The following is a 24,535-nucleotide window of genomic DNA, read 5'->3' on the forward strand; positions in this document are numbered from 1 at the left end:
TTAGCCCAACTTTTGTTTTATATTGTGAAAAAGATAATGTTACGCCAAGTAAATTGATACCCAACATGTCATGCTTCAAAATTGCACCCGCTCGTGGAATGACGTCAAACTTTTACCCTTAAAAACCTCCATAGGCGACGTTAAAAAAATTCCACGGGTTGCATGTTTTCAGTTACAGAGAAGGTCTAGGGCTAGAATTATTGCACTTGGTCTAACGATCGCAACGATACCTCACGTGTGGTTTGAACACTGTTTTCATATGCGGTGCTGCTCACGTATGCGTTCGCTTCTGCGCGCGAGCTCGTCGGGACGGGGCACTTTAAATTGGGTCACTTTTATTCCTATTACAAGGAATGTAAACATCCCTTGTAATAGAAAAAAGAGTGACAGGTCCTCTTAAATATGAGATCTGGGGTCAAAATGACCTCAGATCTCATATTTAGACTAAAATGCAATAAAAAAAAATTGTCATTTGAAAAAATGACAAAAATAAATTGTCCTTTTTAAGACGTATGGGTGGAAGTGACGTTTTGACGTCACTTCCACCCTGCTATGGTATTGATACGGGTGGGGGCCATCTTGCCCTCACTCATATCCATGCCTTGCACGAGAGAGGACCAGATCGCCTCTGCCGCTGCCGATGGCTCCAGTAAGCGGTGGAGTGGCGGTAGGGGGAGGCCCTTCTCCCACCGCCGATAACTATGATCTCACAGTGAATCCGCCGTAGAGACCACTATTATCGTTTACAGGACTGCTGCCTGAAGAGATGTATACACCTTGCTTGTGGCAGCAGCTGCTGCCGTTACCGAGATATCGATTTCTAAATACAGCACTTGCCTCAAAAACTTGCGCCGGCGGATCATAAATCAGATAGGTTAGCGGGGCGTGTAGAATTAAAATCAGGCGCGTACCCGCGCCGATCGAACTGCGCATGCGCCGTCCCCTAAATTTCCCAGCGTGCATTGCTCCAAATGACGTTGTTAGGACGTCATTGGTTTTGACGTGAACGTAAATTACGTCCATCCGTATTCGCGACCGACTTACGCAAAATTCAACCCGGGAACGACGGCCATACTTAAAATAGGATACGCCGCATATAGCAGGGGTAACTATAAGCCGGAAAAAGCTGAACGCAAATGACGTAAAAAAAATGCGCCGGGCGGTCGTTCGTTTCTGAATCGGCGGAAATCCTCATTTGCATATTCGTCGCGTTAAAAAAACGAAACGCCATCTAGCGGCCGGCCTGGAATTGCAGCCTAAGATCCGACGGTGTAAGTCACTTACACCTGTCGGATCTTAGGGAGATCTATGCGGAACCTGATTCTATAAATCAGGCGCATAGAAACGACGGACGGAACTCAGAGATACGACGGCGTATCTCTATCTGAATCCGGACCCCTGTGTATGAGGCATGTGAGGAGGCAACTAGGAGCCTGGCTGCTTATCCCTGAACTTGGATACAATTATTTGTAATTGTGAAGGACACTTGCCTTAAACCAAGGGCTTGACTATGGACACCGTAATGCTCAGTAGAGCAGAAGTGTACTTTTGTTTGTTTTATGGCAAGAAGCCTGTCCTGTTTATAAAAATCCTGTGGATTAAATTTGATGTTTTTCCTAAAGAAACTGTGAGTTTGTCCCTGCATTGAGTCTGATCCTCTTAATGGCCCATTCAAAAAAACTGAAATTTGCAGATACCTAAATAGTTCTGATAAAGGGAAGACCGTATGCCTCTCACAGTGATGTAAAAGACTTAAAAGGAGGTAGTCATAAAGAGTTAGTGGGCTCGGATCAAGCCTGCCACAGACCTAGCAGAGGATAGGGAAGACCAAGCAGGGTCGATGGAAGGAATGCATAGAAAGGAGAGTAATGAGTTATGGGGGGATTGGAGGCCAAAACAGCTTAAGCCTGTCCCAAAGGGCGAGGCTATGTCTCATAATAAATTTAGTAAGGGGTCTGAGGTGTGATGGAGCAACCCGAAAAGATATTTGCTGTGGATAGGGGGTCACATTAACAGATTCTATACCACCCACAAGGGGTCACTTTAGTAGCATGATGTTTAGGGGAGTTGTATAAACTGAGAGCAACCCCCCTACCCCGATCCAGAAAAGTGTATAAGTAGGCTTGGATAATCGAGTGTCTAAGTTTGGCCCCAAATATAACCCACACACTGCTAATGATTTGCAAGCAGTGGATGGAGTATCTGGAGTACCCAAAAAAGATAGAGAATCTAGGAGAGTAGTCTTCTTGATGACTGTAATCCTGCCTATCCAAGCAGCTGACCAAGGATAAAGGGCCCATTTAGACATAAGGGTTGTAAGATGGGTCCACAAAGGGGGATAATTTTCAGTGTATAGGTTTGCAGTGAATTTAGGCCCTAAAAGAGAGATGTGCCTGGTTGCACAGTAAAAGTGGAGAATCTTACGTAGTTGGGCTTGCAGAGTGGTCAGTAGGGAGGTTAGGAGGGCTTGGATTAACAGTGAGGCTAGACACTTGCTCAAAGCAGGATAGCGTCTCCAACAAGTTTGAGGTAGAAATTAAGATGGAGGTCATACAAATAAGGAAGTCATCCGCAAAGAGACAAAGCTTGTGTTTTCTTCCTAGTTCCAGACCTTTGATGTTGGGCTTTGAATGGATTAATTGGGCAGGGGATTTAATCATTAAATCAAATAGAAGGGGAGAGGGGAGTATCACTGACAAGTGCCATGTTCTATCAGGAGAAGATCGGAGCGAAAGCCTGCATAGCGTACATAATCTTTGCGATGTATAGTGCAGAAATCCATGGCTGAAAATACTTGCCATATCCCCAGCGACACAAGATACATTTTAGATAGGGCCATGAGAGCGTGTCAAACACTTTATGTATGTCTAGGGGAATAAAGCAAGAAGGTATACGAGTACGAGCTGCATGGCCAAATGTGTTACGCAACGGATATCGTCACCCACTTGAGAGGGAATACGCAATTGGTCCTTGTGCACTCAGGAGCCAATAAGGGGGTTGAGCCGAGTTGACAAACTATCGCTAGAAGCTTGACGTCAAGGTTCAGAATCAATATTTTGCCTAAAATTGGACCAAGTGCTGTTGTGTGTGTGTGGTTTGGGAATCTTGGAAATAGTTGATGTTGGTGTGTCAGCACGAAAAGAATGACTAACCAAAAGAAAATTGTAAGCCTCGACTAGCGGGGGAAGGTCGATACATTTCTTATACTAATGTCACCGATAGGCTGTCGAGACCTGGCCTTTTGTGCATTTTAAGGGCTTGCAACCCCTTAAGCTTTAATGGGACGTTCTAGGCTATCTGGTTGGGAGGTTGAGAGGGCAGGAAGTTGAAGAGTAGAGAGGAGAGTATCCGTACAGGCTTAGTTGGACGTATTAGTATCTTGGTAAAGTAAAAGGTAAATTCTTCAAGGCCTTTCAGTAGGTTGCTAGAGTAATTGTCCCTAGAGAGCTTAAAGCATACAGGCTTGTGGGTATATTTAGCCCAATGGAGTGCCAGGACTAGGAAAGTGTCTGGTTTGTTAGATTTCATATAAAACGCAGGGCTCAAAATTTCAAGTTAAGAGTTACTCTCCACCAGTTTCCCTACCCAACCCCAACCATACCCCCATCCTTATCCCGCCCCTAAACATGCCTTTATAAATTATCTCATGAATTGACACTTAATTGACATGTTTCATGCAGAATTAAGTTACAAAAATGAATATTAACACCTTTTATCAGTGCCCCTCAGCACAGCCTCACCCGTGTCCATCAATACAGTGTGACCTGTGCCTGTCAGTACAGTCTCACCTGTGCCCATCAATACAGCCTCACCTGTGCAGAGAGTTCGAGCTGGCCAATCATCAGAAAGCAGGGTTTGCCCGTTGTAACAGCTTTCATTTGAATTGCTGGGTTCCTGGCACCGCTAAGAGTCACAGCCCCGCCTCCTCGCCCGGTGACTCCCACCATTGGACCAGTGTTGTCAAATGCGCCGAGCAAGGAGGTGGGACTTTGTGATGTGAGCAGCGCCGGGTGAGGAGGCGGGGCTGTATGTGACGGTGAGCGGCGGAGAAGCCAGCAATTCAAATAAAAGCTGTTACAGCGGGCAATCCCCGCTCTCTGATGATCGGCCAGCTCGACTTCCTCTCATCCCCTGGCTGGGAGAACAGCTCCCGTTGAACCCCGCCTGCTGGCGGTGCTCGTATCCCCTTCTCCGAGGCAGCCCACGCTCGCAAACCCTCATTTTCCACTCACAAAATGTGACTGGAAAATTGAGGGGTGTAAGATGCAGTGATCTGCGGAGAGGTTTTTCCCGCTGATTTTGTCAAGTGGAGTCAAGCTCTAAGTTGCTTTTCAAAGTCCCGTTTAGGGTCATCGGGAAAGGATGGATTTATGAAAGCCGTGGAAGCCTTGTAAAAGGCGTCCTCAAGATGCTTATGCAAAAGATGTTTTTTTTGCACAAGTGGAAACCTGCTAATACTCTCTAATGACTGACTTGTGGCTTCCCATAATGTCAACGGGGAGATGTTCCACAGACATATTATTGGAAAGGTAATCTTTAAGAGAAATTCATTTCTAAACAATAGATCATTGATGGTCAAGACATTTAAATTAGGTCTAGGAATTAAGGATGAGAGTGAAGTGAGGACCGCACTGTGATTAGTGTAGTGTAAGGTAACTATAAGGTACTATGAAAGAGGCCAGCAGAAGCGGGGAGCAGCCTATGGTAATTGGAATGTGATTAATGTGGGAAAATACTTTGAGGGTAGGAATAATGTGTACTGAGGTCTAGCAAAATCCCGCTAGACGTCAATTCTGTTACTGTCAGGAGTCCAGCAGTGAGTTATGTTTTAGGATTGGCTGGAAAGAGAGGCAGGAAGAGGAAGTACCAAGAAGATGGGACAAGAAAGGGCTAAGTATTTGGTTAGAGTCGCCACAGATTAGTAGAGTACATATTTTGCGGTTATGGTTAGTAAATGGTTGGGAAACGAGAGAGGGGGTTTATTAGGGGCATAATAAGAAACAATCATAACTTCACTATTCAGGAGGTGTTCAGTCAGAATGAGGTACTGGCCTTCAGGGTTCATGATCTTCGCCAGGAGAGTGAGTGGTGTAGTACGATGGAAGGCGATAAGCACACCTCTCTGTTTAGAGGAGGCAGAAGCTGTATACACTTGTGGGTATTGGCGGGCAAAAAATGTAGGCATAGAGTGAGTGGTAAAATGTGTCTCCTGCAAGCAAACATGTGCTTTGACCAATGCAAATAAGTGAAATCCTATTGTACCTTTTTATTAGGGGGAGTTGAGACCCTGGACATTAAGGGTCTCAACTCCCATGTTAAAGGGCCCCATAATAAGAAATAAGGAAGCTTAAAAAAACAGTGCTGATTCTGTCACAAGTGTCTGTTAGGGTAGAGGAGAGGGTGGAGCAAGGCGGTAGAGAGGAGAGGACGGGTAGGGAAAGATAGAGAAAAAAAAGTAGTAAAGAGGGACGTTTGCACCCAAAAAAGTACCCTGTATGGGTAGACCTGGACTTAGTGGGGGGAGCACTGAGCTATCTCTGAGACTCTTACAGCTTACTAAACAGATACAGTAAACAGTTATATAAATAAACTGATCCCAGGGAGAGACATGCGTCACAGGGATTCCCCAGAAAAAAAACGGGGTGCCACCAGGATGTGTGCAAAATATAAATCTGCCATAAAAATTTTGCAATGGCATCCAACATGTGTAACGAAAATAACAAATAGAAATCAGATCCCATTAATTAGAATTACTGTAGGCAATAAAATGGATAGACACCTATAGCCATATAGTAGAGTCATGACTATGGTATACCAGAATACACCCTGACCGCTAAGACCCTTTTACAGTTAATACCCCACATTAACCCCCTTAATAAATAATGAGACCACCACTTAATGTTGGAGTAAAAACTGGCCGTAGCAGCCTCCTTTATTTTAAATACTCTTTAAATAATAAATAACCAATAACATAACAACAAACACGTAAAATTCCTGAGATAATACCTCTCCTAAATGGTGTTGGACTTTGCAGGACCCACTAACCACTAAACTTGTTCACACTTTAACTTTTTAAACTTGTAACTCTTTATTTGGCACTGCGGTGTCCTAACCTCTGGTCATAGGCCTCAAGCCGAAACTGGCTCAAAGACGACCGTTGACCACAGTGCCCCCAATTCACCAACCTTCCAGCTACATTAGTAGACTGGGAACTAGAAACCCCTTCAAAAACCATCCACCACTGGGTACTGGTGTCCATCTTTGGGGTAATATCTTCTCCTGCAAAGTCCGAAAAACACCCGCCACCAGCACCCGAAGGTAACACCTTACCTTCGGGCGCACCTCCACACCCTCATTGCTTGTTGTACCCCCTCCTCTAGGCGCAACGCCCACATGTCAATCCCCACGTCCGTGAGGTGAACACCATCACTCCTGAGGTAACGCCTAGGGTCAACCTCCAATTCCGGGTGCCGAACCACCAGCCCCCCGTTCCTTAGCACAAAACGCCCCACATTCCTGTTGAGCTTCCTGCGCGCACGATTCACCGCGTCTACCGACCTCGCCATCCTCCACGATGTCCTAGCCACCATGTCCGACCACACCACTACCGTCTCCGGGAAAGACAACCGGAGCCGCTGAAAATCGAATTTAATATCCCGCGCTATCTCCAGCATAGATCTCACCCCAAGATCATTGCCCCCAGCATGAATCACTAGCACCTCCGGAGGTCTGTCCAAACGTGCCCATTTGTATACCTCCGGCACAACTCTGCTCCATAACATCCCGGGGACCCCCAACCACCGTACCCTCGCCTCCTGTCTCGAAATCCCCAGTTGCCAACCGGTCGGGCGTGCCTCCGCCCGTTTTTCCCCCCGAACCACGTAAGAGTGGCCCAAAATCCAGACCAACAAAGGTCCAGTACCTGAAAGACAGTAAGCAACAACAATAACTAACACATCCCCCAATACAGCGACACCCACGTTTCAAAACAGTCATCCAACTCATTTCCCCTTATCCCAACATCATCTCCCAATCCCTCAACACAAATTTGCCACCAGCTGCGGCCTAACATATGAACGAAACCTCCTCGATTCCCACCTTCCTATCCTCTTTATTGCGTCCTCCCCTAGTCCATTCCTTGCCGCCTCCGTAGCAGCCCCAATCCTAAATGAATGAGCCGAGAATTCCTTTGCAACCAGGCCCAATTCCCCCAGACACTTCCTAAACACCGCCACAAACTGATATCTCGACAGCGGGGCCCCATTTTCGTGTACCAAAAAAGTGCCCCCAACCGCCGGGCGGATGTCCAGATATTTCCGGACCAGCCCCACTGGGCAAAGTTCCGATCCTTCGATCGGGAACACCTGGACCGCTCTGCCCTTGCCACTCTGGTCCGTCTTGGACCTTCTGAGCCACAACGTGACCCCCTCCGGGGCCCAACTAAGGTCCGATGCCCCCATGCCCCCTTGTACCATTTTCGACGGGCTCACCAGCTCGCCTATCCTAAACGCCCCGAAAAATGCCAGCGCGAATGCCGCGCGAAACAACGTAACTTCAAAACCGGACGACCCCACTGTACCCATCCTATCCATCAACCCTTTTAAAATGTCGAAAGACACCGGGCGGCGCGTGTCCAGCCGCCGCCCTTGCTTCCTGTACCCTTTCAGAGCCTGGCGCACCCAGAAATCCTTTGTAAAATCTGGCAACCCCTGCCACTTGAATAAAAACGCCAAACCGGCCAACTTCTTATCCAATACCGACTGAGACACTCCTGCCTCGATATTTCTGGACAAAAAGTACCACACCAATGTCCTCACCTCCGGTCCCGAAAGGTGCACCTCAGATTCCATTACCAAGCTACTCCATTCTACCCATACTTTTTCATAGGCCGCCCACGTACCCGCACTCACCGATTTTTTAATCCAGGTGGAGATGATTCCAATGGAATCTGCCACAGCCACTCCGGACAGGGGACCCCTCGCTCCTCTGCTTCCGGCACCAACTCCCGGAACCTGTCCCACTGGAACCGAGACAAAGCATCAGCCACGACATTTTCAACCCCCGGTAAATGCACCGCATAAACAAACACATTCAGCTGCAGACACCGAAGTACCAAGTGTCTCAGGAGCCGAATCACTGGGGGAGAAGACGCGGTCACGCGATTTATCACCTGCACGACCCCCAGGTTATCCCCATGGAAGCGCACCTTCCGATCCCGGAAAGACGTGCCCCACAACTCAACCGCCAGCACCACTGGAAACAGCTCCAGCAGCACCAAATTTTTTGTAAAACCCGCAGACAGCCAGGACTGAGGCCAGGGGCCCGCACTCCACTGTCCTTGAAAAAAGGCCCCAAAGCCTGATCCCCCGGCCGCGTCTGTGTACAGCTCTAGGTCAAAATTGCTGACCGGGCCAGACATCCACAAGGCCCTTCCGTTAAAGGCCTCTAAAAAAGAGTGCCAGACCCACAGGTCCTCCCTGTGTTCCTTCACCAGCCTTACATAGTGGTCAGGCAACCTAACCCCCGCCGTGCTGGCCGACAGACGCCGACAAAAAATTCTCCCCATCGGGAGGATCCTGCAGGCAAAGTTGAGCTTCCCCAAGAGCGACTGCAGCGCTCTCAGTTGTACCTTACGCATGCCAATCATCCCCCTGACCTCCGCCTTGAGGCCCTCCAACTTGTCCGCCGGCAGCCTGCATTCCATAGCCTCGGAATCGATAACTATGCCCAAGAACTGAATGACCGACCTAGGCCCCTCCGTTTTGTCGGGCGCCAGTGGCACCCCAAAACGCTCCGCTATGTGCTCCAGCGTGGCCAACAAGACCGCGCAAACCTTTGACCCCGCCGGTCCAATGCAGAGAAAGTCATCCAGATAATGGATAACCGAATCCACCCCCGCCACGTCTCGTACCACCCACTCCAAGAAAGAACTGAACTGTTCGAATAATGCGCAGGACACTGAGCAACCCATGGGCAGGCACTTGTCCACATAGAATTCGCCCTCCCAGTGACACCCCAACAACCGAAAGCTGTCCGGGTGCACTGACAACAGCCGGAAAGCCGCCTCGATGTCTGACTTGGCCATCAACGCCCCCCGGCCGTACCGCCTAACCCAACTCACCGCCGCGTCGAACGAAGTGTAGCACACTGAACAATCCTCCGCATTAATCGCATCGTTCACCGACCCCCCTTTTGGGAAGGAGAGGTGGTGTATGAGCCTGAACTTGTTTGGTTCTTTCTTCGGTACCACCCCCAACGGGGAAACCACCAGGCCTGCTAACGGAGGGGACTCAAACGGGCCACCCATTCGGCCCAGCCCGACCTCCTTACGGAGCTTCTCGGAAACCACTTCCGAGTGTTGCCTAGCTGAACGTAAATTTTTGGACATTGGCGGAATCACGGTCAAATTAGCAGGGATACGAAAACCAACTGTAAAACCCTCCTCCAGGAGCTGGGCAGCCGCCCTGTCCGGATACCTACCGAGAAACGGCAGCATCCTTTTCACCATCACCGGCGTGCTCCCTCTTGCCAGAAGGATCTCCGGAACGGCCCTTGCCCTGCTTGAAGCAGCGGGAAGAGGGGTGATTACCCCCACACCCGGAGCACTCATGCTTGTACCGGCACGCCCCTCCGAATTTGCAGTTTCCCTCGTTAAACTGCCAACAAACCCCCTTTTTCTTTCCGGCCGACTGTCCCAGGGAAGAGGCCCCGCCGCCCCCCCCCCCTGAAAAAACGGAGCCGATGTCCTCGGAGCCGTCATAAGCCGCATCCAAAGGCTAATGTCCTTCGCGTCCCACCGAATGTCCGGCCTAATCGCCCGACGTTGCCTAAATTGCTCGTCATAACGAAGCCAACCCGTGCCCCCATAACAACGATAGGCCTCGCTAATCGCCTCCTGGTAGCTGAAGAGCGCCGAACAGTGTTCGGGGTTCTTCTCGCCAATCACGCTGGCCAAAATAGAATAAGCCTGCGACCAATTCGCAAACGTGCGAGGTATGAGCCGATACCTCCGCTTTTCCTCGTCCTCCTTTTTGGAGTCCTCTGGCTTCACCCTATCCAAGTTGAATTTCTCCAACGGTAACAAAGCGAATATCTCCACATATTCGCTCTTCCAGATTTTTTCCCGAACCTCTTGTTTCAAATGTGCCCCCAGCGGCGCATCATAACAAGTGTACACTTGCCCCTTTGCTTCATCCGCTAACCGCACCAAATCCCGCTTCTTGCCTGCGGCCCCTGCCGGCTCGGCAGTCCCTGCCGTCTGCGCCGCCGGTCCTGACCCCAAGCCACCCCCATTCGCCTCCTTCTCAGTCACCACTACCGCCGTTGGGGCAGCTGCCGCAGCCGCCGCAGCCCCCCCCCCTCCCGGCCCCCAAGCCGCGGTCGGGCCCGCGGGGGGTCTGTCCCCCCCTTTTAGCTGGCTAACCAACGCCTCTAGCCCCGACAAAAATCTCTGCAACCCCGCATCCACCCCAGGATTCCCCACCTGTGCGTCCGTAACCTAGGAAGATGTCGCACTGCCCCCAGACACCGCAGGCACCACCAACCTATCCCGGGCCCCCCCCACCCGGCCCCCAACAATCACATCATCACACCGTGAATTTGAAACAAATGTGGAAAAGGACTTACCGGGCTGCGTGGAAGCAATCCCATCAGCCGATCGTCTGGAATCCCTTGCTGTAGGCACCGTCCTGGGCACGACCTCCTCCTCCGAACCGGACAGCTCCCCATCCGACTGGTCCTCGCACAACCCCTCTTCCCCCGATGATGACCCCCCGGGCAGCTCGGTCCCGGCGGCCGAAGGCCCAGGGCCGGATTCGCTCTCCCTGCGGGCCCTGGACCCGTGAGCGGATTTTGCCGGCGCTTTCCTGCCAGGCGTAACTCTGTTGCGGTCTTCCTCTTGACTTCTCCCCCTCGCCGTCTGGTCCTCCTGCAAGTGGCTAGCCGCAGCAGCTGAGGGGCTAGCCACCGTAATCTGGGATCCCTCTCGCCGAGGCCTGCTGACCGGGCCCGCCTCCACCTGCTCCACACGTCGGGCGGGCACGGCCGCCGCACCTGAGCCCCCCGGCCGTCCCCCCCTCTGTCCTTGGGTGCTTCTGGTCCCCCCTGCCGGGCCTTCAATGACCCCTGTAGCCGCCGCCGCCGCACGCTTCGCGGGGGGGCCCGATGGGGCCCTGTTCCTGCCGCCTTCCGACCGCTGCTGACGATGGGCTGGGTGAATATCTGCGGGGGGGGCGCGACGAGCGCGACCGCGCGGTCCCCCGGCCGGTGTGACTGGGCCCCGATAGCGCTGCTTCCCCACCGCTCTGACTATTGTCCTGGCCCGTGTGGTTAGGCCCCGACGGCACCGCGCCGCTTGCTGCCCCGTTCTGAGGGAGAAGTGTCCCCAGCTGACGCTGCAGCCAGTCCTCCCCCCGCACCGCCGCCTCGGCCCTAAGCTGTGCAAACAGGGCCTCAATCCCTGCCATCTCGCCGCCCCTACCTGTGTCCCAACGCTTGCTGTGCAGAAAAATCCCAGTTGCAGGCTGTACAGACCGTGCAACTTTGCTCCCCCACGCCTGTCTGCCCGGGAAACTGGATGGTGGGAGATATATGTAAACTCCCCTCCCACCGCTCCTGCTCCTCCTCCCCCCCAGCTACCAGGGTTCTGTTAACCCTGTCATGCCGGCCCTACGCTTACTTGCAGTTGGCTCCGTGCCTCACTTGACAATAGGAAAGTAGAAGCTGTATGAATAATACAAACAACCAAAAATGGTACATGGACAAAAAACTTTAGTAAGAGGTCAGAGCAGGAATGGCTGCTTCAGAATACAACAGAGGGACCCAGGCAGTAAACGGCCCAAACTTTGGACCTAGGTAGTCTACTAGCAATAAGGAGGTGGGGAAACAAAAAGTTTTACATAGCGCATATTCCAGATTGTCAAGGGAAAAGTTAAAAGCGGGAACTCCTGGTGTCTATAAATATCTCAATAAGTTTCACAAAGATAAAAAAAAAGGTGTATCAAGGATTACTTCATGAGCAGATAGGACAATATCCAGCAATGAAAATATACAGGAGTAGGATATAGTTATTAAAGCAGAGTTCCACCCAAAAGTGGAACTTCTGCTTTAAGCACTCCTTACCCCCTTACATGCCACATTTGACATGTAATTTTTTTTGGGGGGGGGAGTGGGGGCTTCGGTAGGAGTGGGACTTCCTGTCCCATTTCCTACTTCCACCTACGGGCCACCTAGTTGACTCCTCCTCTTGCCTTAGGCAGCCCCTCCCTCTAGGCGATCTCCTGGAACATGTGACAGGTCCCAGGAGAGCGCCTGTCCACTCATGGAGTGCAGCAGTGCGTGCCCGGCCGTGAAGCCGAAAGCTGTCACGGCTGGGTGCCCACAGTGTGAATGGATGCATCGGCGGAGAAGGGGGGAGAGGAGCGACACTCCGGGCGGCCGCATCGCTGGACCGTGGAGCAGGTAAGTCTGTTTATCAAAAGTCAGCAGCTACACTTTTTGTAGCTGCTGACTTTTAATAAACATAAAAAGCCTGGAACTCCGCTTTAAGGTGCAGAGGTCTCATGTTGGCCCACTGGGATAGCGGGAGAAGAGAGGTGACATAGTAGGAAGGAATCCCACACAGTCAGTCTACAGAAACTTCAGGTGCTGTTAAAATAAATTGGCTTTGATTGTTAATTATATTGAGCCTTCTTCCAGGGGTTGTTTGCAGTTCTCTAGGAGAGCAGGATGCTGAATGAGGATGGGAACTTTTCGTGATGACATCTGAAGGCACCAGTTGGAGGTCCTAAAGGGTGGATTGTAGGTCCTCCATATGCTTGCAAAGATTGGAGGAACCCTTATAGGAAAAACGAACCGAGAAGGGGAAGCCCCAGTGGTAGGTAATACGATGCTGTTGCAGTATCTGCAAATGGAACGTCAAGGCTCTTTTTTCTTTTTTTTGCCAAAGTGAGCTGTGAAAGGCCATTAAAGATTTGATAGCAGTGATCTTGAAAGTCAAGTCTCCTTTTGATGGGACGCTGTCAGCTGCAACTTTTTAGTGCGAAAGAAGTGTTGCTTCACCTCAATGTTGCGGGAAAGGGGACCATCCCCAGGATATGGCGTCGGGGTTCTGTGTATTCTATCCATCTCAAGGTGCTCAATTGATATTGATGCTGACAGTTCTTGAAAGAGCGTGGTAATGGTAGATTGGAGGTTTGTTACCATCTCAGGTATACTGCGGGTTTGTAGGTTAGAGTGTCTTACCCTGTTTTCAAAGTCCTCAAGCGCCTCTGTGTGGTTGCTTGTGAGGATTTCCAGATTATCTACCCGGTGGTTAAGCTCTAAAGTGCGCCGACCCAGTTTCCAAATCTCACGGGGTTAGTTTATCAGTGATGGTATCAGACTTGTGTTTCAGGGCTTTCGTGAGCATCTGCTCGAATTGGTGAAGTACAGCAAAACCTTGGATTGCGAGCATAATTCGTTCCAGAAACATGTTTGTAATCCAAAGCACTCTTGTATCAAAGCAAATTTTCCCCTAAGAAATAATGCAAACTCAGATGATTTGTTCCACAACCATTTATTCATAAGTTCTTCAGTTTATAGCCCATATAAAAAGATTCTAGCAATGTGATTGTGTAACCATAAAATGTCCATTCACAATTGGAAGCCTCCACAAGGGGATTAGAAGCAAAATCCAGCAGGAGCTAGAGTATAAAAGAGAAACGCCTCTTAGGCCGCATACACACGATAGGATCGCCAGAGGAGAACTATCTGAAGGACTGTTTTCATCAGTCCAAACCGTGTGTAGGCCCCATAGGTTCTTTAACCTTCGGTCAAAAAAATTTGAACTTGCTTTAAAATTGAACCGATAGACGCCTAACCGATAGGTCAAAATGCTTGAGGACAGGAGCTCCCAGGGGCCCTGAGACAGAGTCAGAAGAGCAGGAAGATTTGGAGAGGAAAGTAAGGGTGATATTTAAAAGCATTTTAAAAGTAGTCACTACTGATTTGGTAATGGACAGAATACACAGAGCTTTAGGCCCTAAATCACAAGATCCTACCAGACCAAGAGATATAATATGGCGGATATATAAATATCAACAAAAAGAAACAATTCTTAGGGCTGCCTGGAATATCGGGGACATTGTCCATGAGGAAGCGCATATTAAAATCCTGCCAGATTTATCACGGGCTACATTGCAGCGGAGGGCATGTTTGAAATCCATACTTGATCGAGCTAGAGACCAGGGGTTCACTTATAGGTGGGGTTACCCACTAACAGTTACATTCCGAAAGGGCTCATCCACTTACACTCTTAGGCCCCGTACACACGAGAGGATCGATCCGCTGGAATTGATCCGGGGACCGGTTTCAGCGGATAGATCCCCTGGTGTGTACGATCCAGCGGATCATTTTCCGCTGATTTTTTTCCCCTGGTATGGATTTCCAGCGGATCAAAATTTCTTGACATGCTAAGAAATCGATCCGCTGGAATCCAGTCCAATGGATTGATCCGCTGGTCTGTACAGACTCACCGGATCAATCCGTCCGAATCCATCCCCTGCATGCGTCGTAATGATTCGACGCATGCGTGGAAGTCCTTCTATCACAGCGTCGCGCACGTCATCATCGTGGCGATGGCGCGACACGTCACCGCGGACGGAATTCCGCTGGGATTTTGATCTCATGGTTAGTACAACCATGAGATCAAAATCCGCCAGAGGATTTATCCGTGGAAACGGACCTCCGGACCGTTTCCGCGGATAAATCCTCTCGTGTGTACTAGGCCTTAGGGTGCCGACAGAGTTACCAGAGCTTTTTCAGTTCTTAGAGGTGACCCCAATCTTGGTTCCAAATTGGGTGCAATGTACCTTGGGCAACCGTAGGAAACCCCTGGACTCTCAAAGGCAAAGTAAGAAAATTTTAATATTACAATTATCTAAATAGACTGCGCAGGAAAGGACAGAGGGAAAAGGACAGAGGCCCATATTCTCTCTAAATGTCCGCGGGCTGTATTCCCCAAACACTTGCTCCGTAGTTTGGGGCGGCGGAGTGTAAATGGCCCGGCGTAGCCACGCGTATCTTCAAGGGGGCGGCTTCTATTCAAATTAAGCGCGCCCCCGATTCTAAGTAACTGCGCATGCGCCGGGCTTAAAAAAGCCCAGTGTGCATGCTCCAGTTCTCCGCGGAAAACATCAATGACGCCGACGTGTGCGTCATTGACGTAAAGTCGTATTCAAGAACGACTTAGGGAAACGACGTAGCCGACGGAAAAACACGACGCGGACCCGACGCTATCCGTAACATGGCCTACGTGAGACATGCGGAAACGTACTCCTCATATAGCAGGAGTAAGTTTCCGCTTACGCAAACGACGTTAGCGACGGGTACGCTACGCGAAATCGTTCGGGAATCGGCGTAGCAGGCTCATTTGCATAAACAAATGAGACCTTCACGTAAATGCCATCTAGCGGCGGGCGGCGTAATTACATTTAAGATCCGACAGTGTAAGTGACTTACACATGGCGGATCTTAAGTGTATCTATGCGAAAATGATTCTAAGAATCAGTCGCATAGATACACGGGCCAAAAAAGAGAGATACGATGGAGTATCCTGAGATACTCCATCGTAACTTCTCTCAGAATATGGCCCAGAATCTTGGATCCACCAGCGGGAAATAAAAAATAGATTGATTTTTTATTTTTTAGCCCCTTTTCTGCTCTCTTCTATTCTTTTATGTTGGCACCATAGGCGAAGAATGGGGGCTGAGTTTACCTGAAGGAAACATGACTTTGCTACGAGTCAAAACCCCCAATAAATAAATTAACAGAATGGGAAAAGTCGATGAACCCTTTGAAAGGGAATTGGGACGATAACCCCCCTTTTTTTTTCTTGGGACAGGGTGGGGGGGGGGTTTGGGGGAAGTGTGGGAGGATAGAAGAGGAAAGAAAACAGTCAATCATTCACTCGATCAAGGTACAGCTTTTTGTAAAGAATCTCCCTTTTTTTTGTTGTTTGCGTAATGTGAATATACCTACTGATGGTTCCTTTTTTTTCGGAGTTAAGTGTGGTAAATAGGTATTGGAGAGGTTATGCTCATCTAATGTTATTTATTTATTTGTATTTTTTATTTGTATTTTTGTATTCCTATTTGTATTTTTTTTTTGTTATTATAGTATTTTTTTTTAAAGAACCTCTCAAGCGGTAGAGCGTACATAGGTATAGATGTATAGAGACATGTGTGGTGGGGTGGGGGTTTGGGAGGAAGATGGGAGGTAGATGGGGGCGGGGGGTGGGGGAGAGGTTTTTGTTTGTCTTTGGCTAGTGGGTAAATTTGTGTAAATGTTGCAAATGCTGTGTAATCCACTAGGGTTTGCCCTTATATATATGGATTGATATACAATTGTATATCATGGTCATGATTGAATACGATCGGGAAAGAGGGGGGGGAGTTAGACACAAAGGGGAAAGGGAGAGAAAGGGATTTTTCTCTCTCCCCCTTTTTCTTTTTTTTTTACATAAACACAAGATAAAAACAAGGGGCTAGATTCACGTACCTCGGCGCATCTTTATGCCGGCGTAGCGTATCGAAGATGCACTACGCCGACGAAGCTTCGAGAGGCAAGCAGCATATTCTGGAAGCAAATGTGCACTGCGTTGCGCCGGCGTAACTTAAATTAGACGGCGTAAGCCAACGTAATTCAAAGTGGGAAGGAAGTGGGCGTAATCCATTTAAATGAAGCGTGACCCCATGCAAATGAAGGGCCGAACGAACGGCGCATGCTCCGTCACGTGATAGCATGTCCCGCGTCCCTCTGCGCATGCGCACAACTACGCCTATCATATCCCCTGAGATAAGCCGGCCCACCGTTTACGCCCCAGGGTATAAATACGCCCAGACATGCGCCCGTCGAGCGCAAAAGTACACCAGCAGCTTTGGTTGGTTTGGTGTGGCTACTTTTGTCTTCTTATTTGATAAACATGTCTGAAGCAGTGCCTAAGGAAAGAAGGCTTAAAAAAATTTCAAAAGAGGAGAAGGCGATAATAACTGATGCCATGTCAAGGTACAACAAGTACCTCCACGGATCGGAGAGTGGCACGACCAGCAAGGTCCGTAAGGAGGAGATATTGGCTGAGATTGCAACGCAGGTCAGTGCCCTTGGCCATGTGGAACGGATCCCAGACAAGATCGCCAAGAAAATAAACGACCTGCGGCGTCTCGTGAAGGAGAAGGGGGCCAAGATGAAGAGGCACAGAAGGGGCACCGGAGGTGGACCAGCCCTGAATATCACACTGACACCTGATGAGCAGGTCATAGCCAGGTGCTTGGAGAGGGAGCAGGTGGAGGGCCTGGAGGGATTTGAGTCTGTTGATCAGCCCTTGAGGACAGGTGAGTGTGTTTTATCTCTTATCTGGTGTGTAGCATGTGTGTGGGGGGGGGAGGGTACATGTGACAAGTGTGTGGGTCCACCAACATGTGAATGTTTTGTGTCATCCACAGATGTGCAGGATGAAGCGGGCCCATCCTCGGCTGCTGGGCAACCAACCCCATCCCATGAGGACAGTGTCCATACCTCTCCTTTAGAGGAAGTAGAGGAGGAGCACGGGGATCTTGAGGATGGAATTTACTTTGGGGACGAGACCACCATCCCAGGACCCTCCCATACCTCCACCTCCATAGGGGATAGCCCCCCATGGGCCTCCACCATTTTGGGAAGCCCCTCCTCCTCCTCCATAAGGGAAGTACCCTCAAGGGCATCCCCATACAGTCGGCCCCAAGCCACACCTGCACCCAGGAAGGCTACTAGCAAGACGAGGGGTGATCCAGAGACCTTAGAAGCCACTTTGTCGAGGGACCAGTTCAGGCAGACCCACCATGTTGGTTGGCAGCCAGCCTGGCCTCCTTGGAGCAGACCCAGGCTGCTTACACTGCCGCCATCATAGAAAGTGTGCAGGAGATCAGTGTAAACAGCACAGCATTAGTGACCTGCGTGAGGGACCTGGAGGCCACAAATTCAGGCCTTGTGGCAGAGGTGAGGAGCCTGGCAGTGGCCATACAGGCCAATACAGCTGCCATTGAGGCGGTGGGGACTCAAACAAATGCGGTCCTCACACGCATAGCCGTGGCTTTGGAGGGAAGCCAGGCAGCCAGGGAGAGACCGGGGATGTTCCTCCTCCCAATGACCCACCCGCGGCTGCCCCCAGGCAACAGAGGGTCAGGAGCCTTGGCACTAGGCGTAGTCCACGTCAGGGCAAATGATTGCCAGTTCTATTATTTACTTATTATACTCGATATGAGTCTTATTATTTACTTATTATACTCATGATATGAGTCTTATTATTTAATTCTTATACTCATGATATGAGTCTTATTATTTTATTCTTATACTCATGATATGAGTCTTATTATTTTATTCTTATACTCATGATATGAGTCTTATTATTTATTTTTTTATTAATATAGAGCAACATAATTGGAGCCTTGACGTGGCGTTGCTGCTCCCAAGTACCGTGCGGTGTACTTCGGTCTAATCCAATTTAATGGGGTTGTGGGGTGTGTGTGCTAGGGACCACAGTGGTGTGCATGCGTGCATTCTCATTGTGCCATGATGAATGTGTGTGTTTAATGTGAAAATAAGCCTACTGTGAGGCATCTCCTGACTGCTCTTCCCTCAGCAGACGGGGGACCCTCGGTTTGGGGGGGATTGTCTGGTTCAGGGGTCAGGTCCTCACGTAGGTCAATCTGCAGGCCCCTTCTCATGGCGAAGTTGTGCAGAATGCAACATGCCCCGATGATCTGGCACACAAAGTTTGGGGAATACAACAGGGTCCCCCCAGACTTATCCAGGCATCGGAAACGATACTTCAGGAGGCCAAAGGTGCGTTCCACCACTGCACGGGTACGTGCGTGTGCTTCATTGTATTGTCTCTCTCCTCTGGTTTCAGGATTCCGTTATGGAGTCATGAGATGGGGTCCAAGTGCATATGCAGAGTCACCTGGAAGGGAAAAGACAGGAATATGTTAGTCGTGCATGTGTCCCTTGTGATGTCTGCATTATGGGGGGGGGGGGGGGCAGTCATGCCTGACACTCATGTCACTCACCAACCAGCTGTCCCCATACACGTTCTGTTCAAATTCTGTTGGGATGTCGCTTTGACGGTATATGAAGCTGTCATGGCTGGACCCTGGGTGTTTGGCACGGACGTGCCATATGAGGCATTGGGCATCGGCTATCACCTGTACGTTGATGGAATGCCAGTGCCTACGATTGCGGATATGTGCTCTGTCTCACAGGGGGGCTGTAGTGCCACATGTGTGCAATCAATGGCCCCCCCCGATGGTGCGTGGGAATCTGGCAATTCTGTAGAAATCTGCCATTGCCTTATTCCGCTGATGCTCCTGGGTGCGTCTGAAGATGTGGTGGGACATGCGTCTGAGGATTGCAGGGACAACCTGGTGCACACATCTGCTCATGGTGGATTGTGACAAACCAGCCACAGCTCCACTTGTTCTTTGAAAAGATCCACTGGCCAGGAAATGCAGTGTTGCCATTACCTTGACCAGTGGCTGCACTGCATGTGAGCGGTGTGTCTTGCTGGTGATGTCATCCTGCAGGGTTCTGGCTATTTCCAGGATGGCATCAGTGTCGAATCTGAACATGCGATACACCTCCGAATCCCCGATGCCAAAGATGTCCATGCACGTTCGGTATATCCTCTCCCGTGCCCTCCTCCTCCTCCTACGTGCCCGTAGACGCAGTAGTGCTATGACCACGGCTGCCCCTGGCATGTTGGCACACAGATGTGTTGTCCTGCAAGTGTTGTTGCTCAGGTCGTCTGTAACGCTGCTGTTGCTGCTCTCCAGCTGACCTGTGCAAGTCTGGTGCAAAGTTACCCCTGCTTTTATGAGGGGTAACTTTAGGCCGGGCGTACATCTTACGCGCACCGCTCATAGCCTGCGCCGGCCAAACGTACGCATGAGAATCGGCATATCTCCCTCATTTGCATAATTGAATAGGAAATCAATGGGAACGAAAGATGCGCCCAGCCTAAATATGCGCCTAAGTTCCGCCGGCGGAGGACAGTTACGTCGGACAGATGAAGCCTATTTCCGGGCGTATCTGCTTCTGTGGGTACGGCGCATAGATACGACGGCGCACATTTACACTTATGCCGCGCATCTCGAGATACACCATTGTATCTCTATGTGAACCTGGCCCAAGATATGCATATACACATATAGGCACAAATAGACACATATAGACACATAAGACACATAAAAAGGGTAGCCTTCAGAAGTTGGTAAGTCGGTAAGACTTAATAACCAACTGATAAAATAGCAAACATTTGTAGCACCCAATAATTTTGAGATCCAAAAAGGGCCCCTCATAGGGGGAACTGAAACTTTTTTTTTTTTTGGGGACACACACATATATGTACATACAGTACCTATGTAGATACCTATGTATAAACTTGTATAGCTATTGCAATAACACATTATAGACAGACTATAGACACAGTCTTAGTGATATGTACACTGAGACAACATGGTCACAATAAGGAGGTGAGAGGAATATGAAAGGGGGGGGGGGGTAAATATTTTTTTTTATTTTATTTTTTTCGCCACGCATGTATACATATGTATACATATATATAGAAGCCTTTTTTTTTCTCTCTCCTCTCCTTTTCTGGACAACCCGAGAGACAGAATGGAATCCTTAGAGATATTATCATTAAATGCCAAGGGGTTAAATATACCCTAGAAAAGGAAGATCCTGCTTCAGGATCTACAGCGAATGGGAATTGACATAGCATTCATCCAGGAGACACACTTCAGGGATGATAGAGTCCCGAATCTAAAAAGCAGAGGGTTCCCTACAATTTATCACTCCACAAATCAAACAGCAAAATCAAAAGGTGTGTCTATTATGTTGGCAGAGAGAGTACCATGGAAACACAAAGGGGCAGATCCACAGAGAGAGTACGCCGGCGTATCTACTGATACGCCGGCGTACTTTCAAATTTCCTGCGTCGTATCTTTAGTTTGAATCCTCAAACCAAGATACGACGGCATCTGGGTTAGATCCGACAGGCGTACGGCTTCGTACGCCTTCGGAACTTAGATGCAATACTTCGGCGTCCGCTGGGTGGAGTTCACGTCGTTTTCCGCATCGGGTATGCAAATTAGCTATTTCCGACGATCCACAAACGTACGCACGGCCGTCGCATTCTTTTACGTCGTCTCTAATCGGCTTTTTCCGGCGTATAGTTAAAGCTGGTGTTTTGCAGCATATAGTTAGACTTGCCATGTTAAGTATGGTCGTCGTTCCCGCATTTAATTGGATTTTTTTTTTTTTGCGTAAGTCGTCCGTGAATCAGGATGGACGTAATTCACATCTATGTTAAAAAAAAATGACTACCTAGCGACGTCATTTAGCGCAATGCACGTCGGAAAATTTAGGGACGGCGCATGCGCAGTTCATTCGGTGCGGGGACGCGCTTTATTTAAATGAAACACGCCCCCTAGTCGCCAATTTGAATTCCGCCGCCAGAGATAGACTACGCCGCCGTAACTTACGGCGCAAAATCTTTAAGGATTCGAAGATAACACAAGTAAGTTACGGCGGCGTAGCGTATCTCTGATACGCTGCGCCGGGGCAGATCTTTGTGGATCTCCAGACACAATAGTGAAGGACGTTTCCTATTTGTGAATGGGGAAATCGGTAACATAAAGACTACACTAGCTACTATATATGCCCCTAACAAGAATCAAGCGTTTTTTCTGAATAAGACTTTGGGGATTCTTATGGAATTTACGGAAGGGTGTCTGATTCTGGGGGGGGGATTTGAATGTTCCCCTAGATATAAAAGAAGACACATCTTCAGGATTGTCATCTATTACCTATAATGCTCGAAAATGTATTATGCAAACTTTACATAAAAATCAACTAATTGATATATGGAGATTGCTTCATCCTAAAGAAAGGGATTATACATTCTTCTCCTCCCCTCATAAATCATATACCCGAATAGATTTATTTTTGATTCCGCATGCCCAGTGGCGTCTCCAGCTTTCATATTTAGGGGGGGCACATGGGGGGACAGGGACAAAAGTAGGGGGGCCAACTATAAAATGCAATTATATATATTTATATATATATATATATATATATATATATGTATATATATTTCTCCTGGGGCCATTTAGTACGATCCCACAATGGGCCCTTTCACATGTTCTGCAGTGAGCTCCCTTCCTACTATACTGGGGCCCCCCAGGGTGGCAGAAAACAAGAGATATATGTCACCAGCACACCAAGAAAATATAAGGGTCCAAAACAGTGGGAGAACTTTCAGGGTTGCAAAGGTTGTCTTGCCACCGGGGCCTGGTGTTCTGCCCCTGTGAGGTTCCCCAGCTGTCCCGTCCCTGCTATTGACAGCGCTGGTCTGGCATCTGTCTCCTTGGCAGCGGCTGGTGACATTATGGGTGCATGCAGGGTAAGGCTGGCACTATTGGTTATAGAGAGCTGAGTCCCCAGCTGGTCACCTAGCAGCAGTAATGCTGTATAATCTTCTCTGTTGACATGCTGATCAGGTTGTGATCCAGGTAATGCTCCCAGTCAGATCTAATAAACACAGTGGCCTGGATTCAGAAAGAACTCACGACGGCGTATCTCCAGATACGCCGTCGTAAGTCCAAATGAACGCCGTCGTATCTATGCACTGATTCATAAAGGCAGTTATGCCTTAATTTTGCCAAGATACGACCGACGTAAGTCTCTTACGCCGTCGTATCTTGGGTGCATATTTACGCTGGCCGCTAGGGGCGCCTCTGTAGATTTACGCGTCGAATATGCAAATTACCTAGATACACCGATTCAGAAACGTACTTGCGCCCGTCTGATTTATCTACGCCGTTTACGTAAGGCATATGTCCGTCGTAAGTTTACCCCTCATAAAGCAGGGGTAAGTCATGTTAAGGTATGAACGTCGGAACAGCGTCGTATTTTACGTTGTTTGCGTAAGTCGTACGTGAATGGGGCTGGGCGTAGGTTACGTTCATGTCGACAAAGCATTGAGCCGACGTATCTTAGGGAGTATTTTCGACGTGATTTTGAGCATGCGCCGTTCGATCGGACATGCATTTACATGGGGTCACGCTTCATTACAATACAACACGCCCACTGCCTTGCTACTTTGAATTACGCAGGCTTACGCCAGCCCATTTACGATACGCCAACGTAACTTTGGGAGCAAGTGCTTTCTGAATACAGTACTTGCCTCTCAATGTTACGTCGGCGTAGCGCATAGGAGATGCGTTACCCCTTCTCAAAGATACTACAATGTATCTGAATCGCGGCCAGTATTTATTAGCATCAAGAGTACAACCACATATATATATATATTGTGACAGGAAGTCAGGTAAATCTGTGGGTGTTGTCACTGCTGGGACATACGTTTCTGCCTTGTTAGACAATACACCAATCATTATTAGGCGTCGGCTGCCAGAAATAGCCAGGAAGGCTAAGGGCCGTTGGAAGACTCCAGCTGTTCAGAGTGAGGCAATTAAGGACCTCTATAAAGTAGCCCAGAAGATAACTACTAATTGGCTGCATCACTCCTAAGGCTGTGTGAACAGGAGAAGCAGTGCCAGACAGTCTCCTGATGAGGTGAGGAGACCATTGACTTTTCTGTGTGATAAAAGTCCAAAGACTATTGTTTGTGCTGTATGAGCAGCACTGTCTATCCAGCGGTAGGCTGTGTTAGACTTCATAGATAGGTTCCTGTGTGGAAGGTAGACGCCCAGAGTGGCTAGAGTTTATTTTATGTTTTGATTTTGTTTATGCTGTTTGGATACTTGCAATTGTTTTCCAGCAAGAAGGAAAATAAACCAGAAACTTTGTTTTCAACCGTTTCTGATTGCCAGTCTGTATAAGTTCAGTGTGTGGTGAACCCATCCAAGGGGTCACACACCCCGCTACCGAGCTAACCCCTCACAATATATATATATATATATATATATATATATATATATATATATATATATATATATATATATATATATATAATCAAACGTATGTTCCACAGCCGTGTGGACTCTATGCCTGTAAAGTGTGGGCTTTGATCAATAAAATCTCTGATATTTAACACTAGGATTTGACTGGGAGCATCACCTGGATTGCATCCCGATCAGCATGTCAGAGAAGGCTCCACTGCTGCTAAGCAACCTGCAGGGAGCTCAACTGTCTACAACCAATAGAGATGGGCTCGGGTGTGTTTGAAATCCCACATGCCTGATCCCGCCAGGAAGCCAACACTCCACAGTGCTAATCACAGGCAGTGAGACATTTCCTAATATGTGCAGCAGCGGACCGTGTAATGTCTCACTGCCTGTGATTAGCGCTGTGCAGTGTGGGCTTCCTGGCAGGCTCTGGCATGTGGAATTTTGAACATGCCCAGCCCATCCCTAACAACAAATTGTACTGGCCCTCCTGTACATCAGCCCCATAAAGTAACCAGCACTGGGTTCCAATGTGCTGCCGCCGCTGCCATGGA

General features: G+C 49.0%; 2 protein-coding genes across 4 annotated transcripts in view; one reads left to right on the top strand and one right to left on the bottom strand.

Annotated features, from left to right (window-relative positions):
* ARID4B (AT-rich interaction domain 4B) overlaps positions 1–24,535 on the top strand; it is an 897,525-nt gene that overhangs the window by 196,852 nt on the left and 676,138 nt on the right. The gene's annotated exons all lie outside the window — the stretch shown is intronic.
* LOC120937472 lies at positions 6,544–10,877 on the bottom strand. Of its 2 annotated transcripts, none has more exons than XR_005748724.1 (2): positions 10,627–10,877; positions 6,544–6,922 (listed from the first exon to the last, which is right to left on the bottom strand). XR_005748724.1 is itself a non-coding variant. In XM_040350733.1 (2 exons), exons 1-2 carry the CDS (start codon positions 8,417–8,419, stop codon positions 6,691–6,693), a joined length of 741 nt encoding a protein of 246 aa, XP_040206667.1. In that variant the 5' UTR covers positions 8,420–8,464; the 3' UTR covers positions 6,544–6,690. The 2 variants fall into 2 exon arrangements, 1 of the variants encoding a protein (XP_040206667.1); XM_040350733.1 differs by lacking the exon at positions 10,627–10,877 and adding an exon at positions 7,911–8,464.

This window comes from Rana temporaria, chromosome 4, assembly GCF_905171775.1.
Source record: "Rana temporaria chromosome 4, aRanTem1.1, whole genome shotgun sequence".
Classification (NCBI taxonomy): domain Eukaryota; kingdom Metazoa; phylum Chordata; class Amphibia; order Anura; family Ranidae; genus Rana; species Rana temporaria.

Excerpts from the sequence above, each read along its gene's own strand:
- LOC120937472 (XM_040350733.1), bottom strand. The coding sequence starts at position 8,419 with ATGTCTGGCCCGGTCAGCAATTTTGACCTAGAGCTGTACACAGACGCG. Across the intron at positions 6,923-7,910 it reads CCACCTGGATTAAAAAATCG|GTACTGGACCTTTGTTGGTC; the intron begins GTGAGTGCGGGT and ends ACTGTCTTTCAG.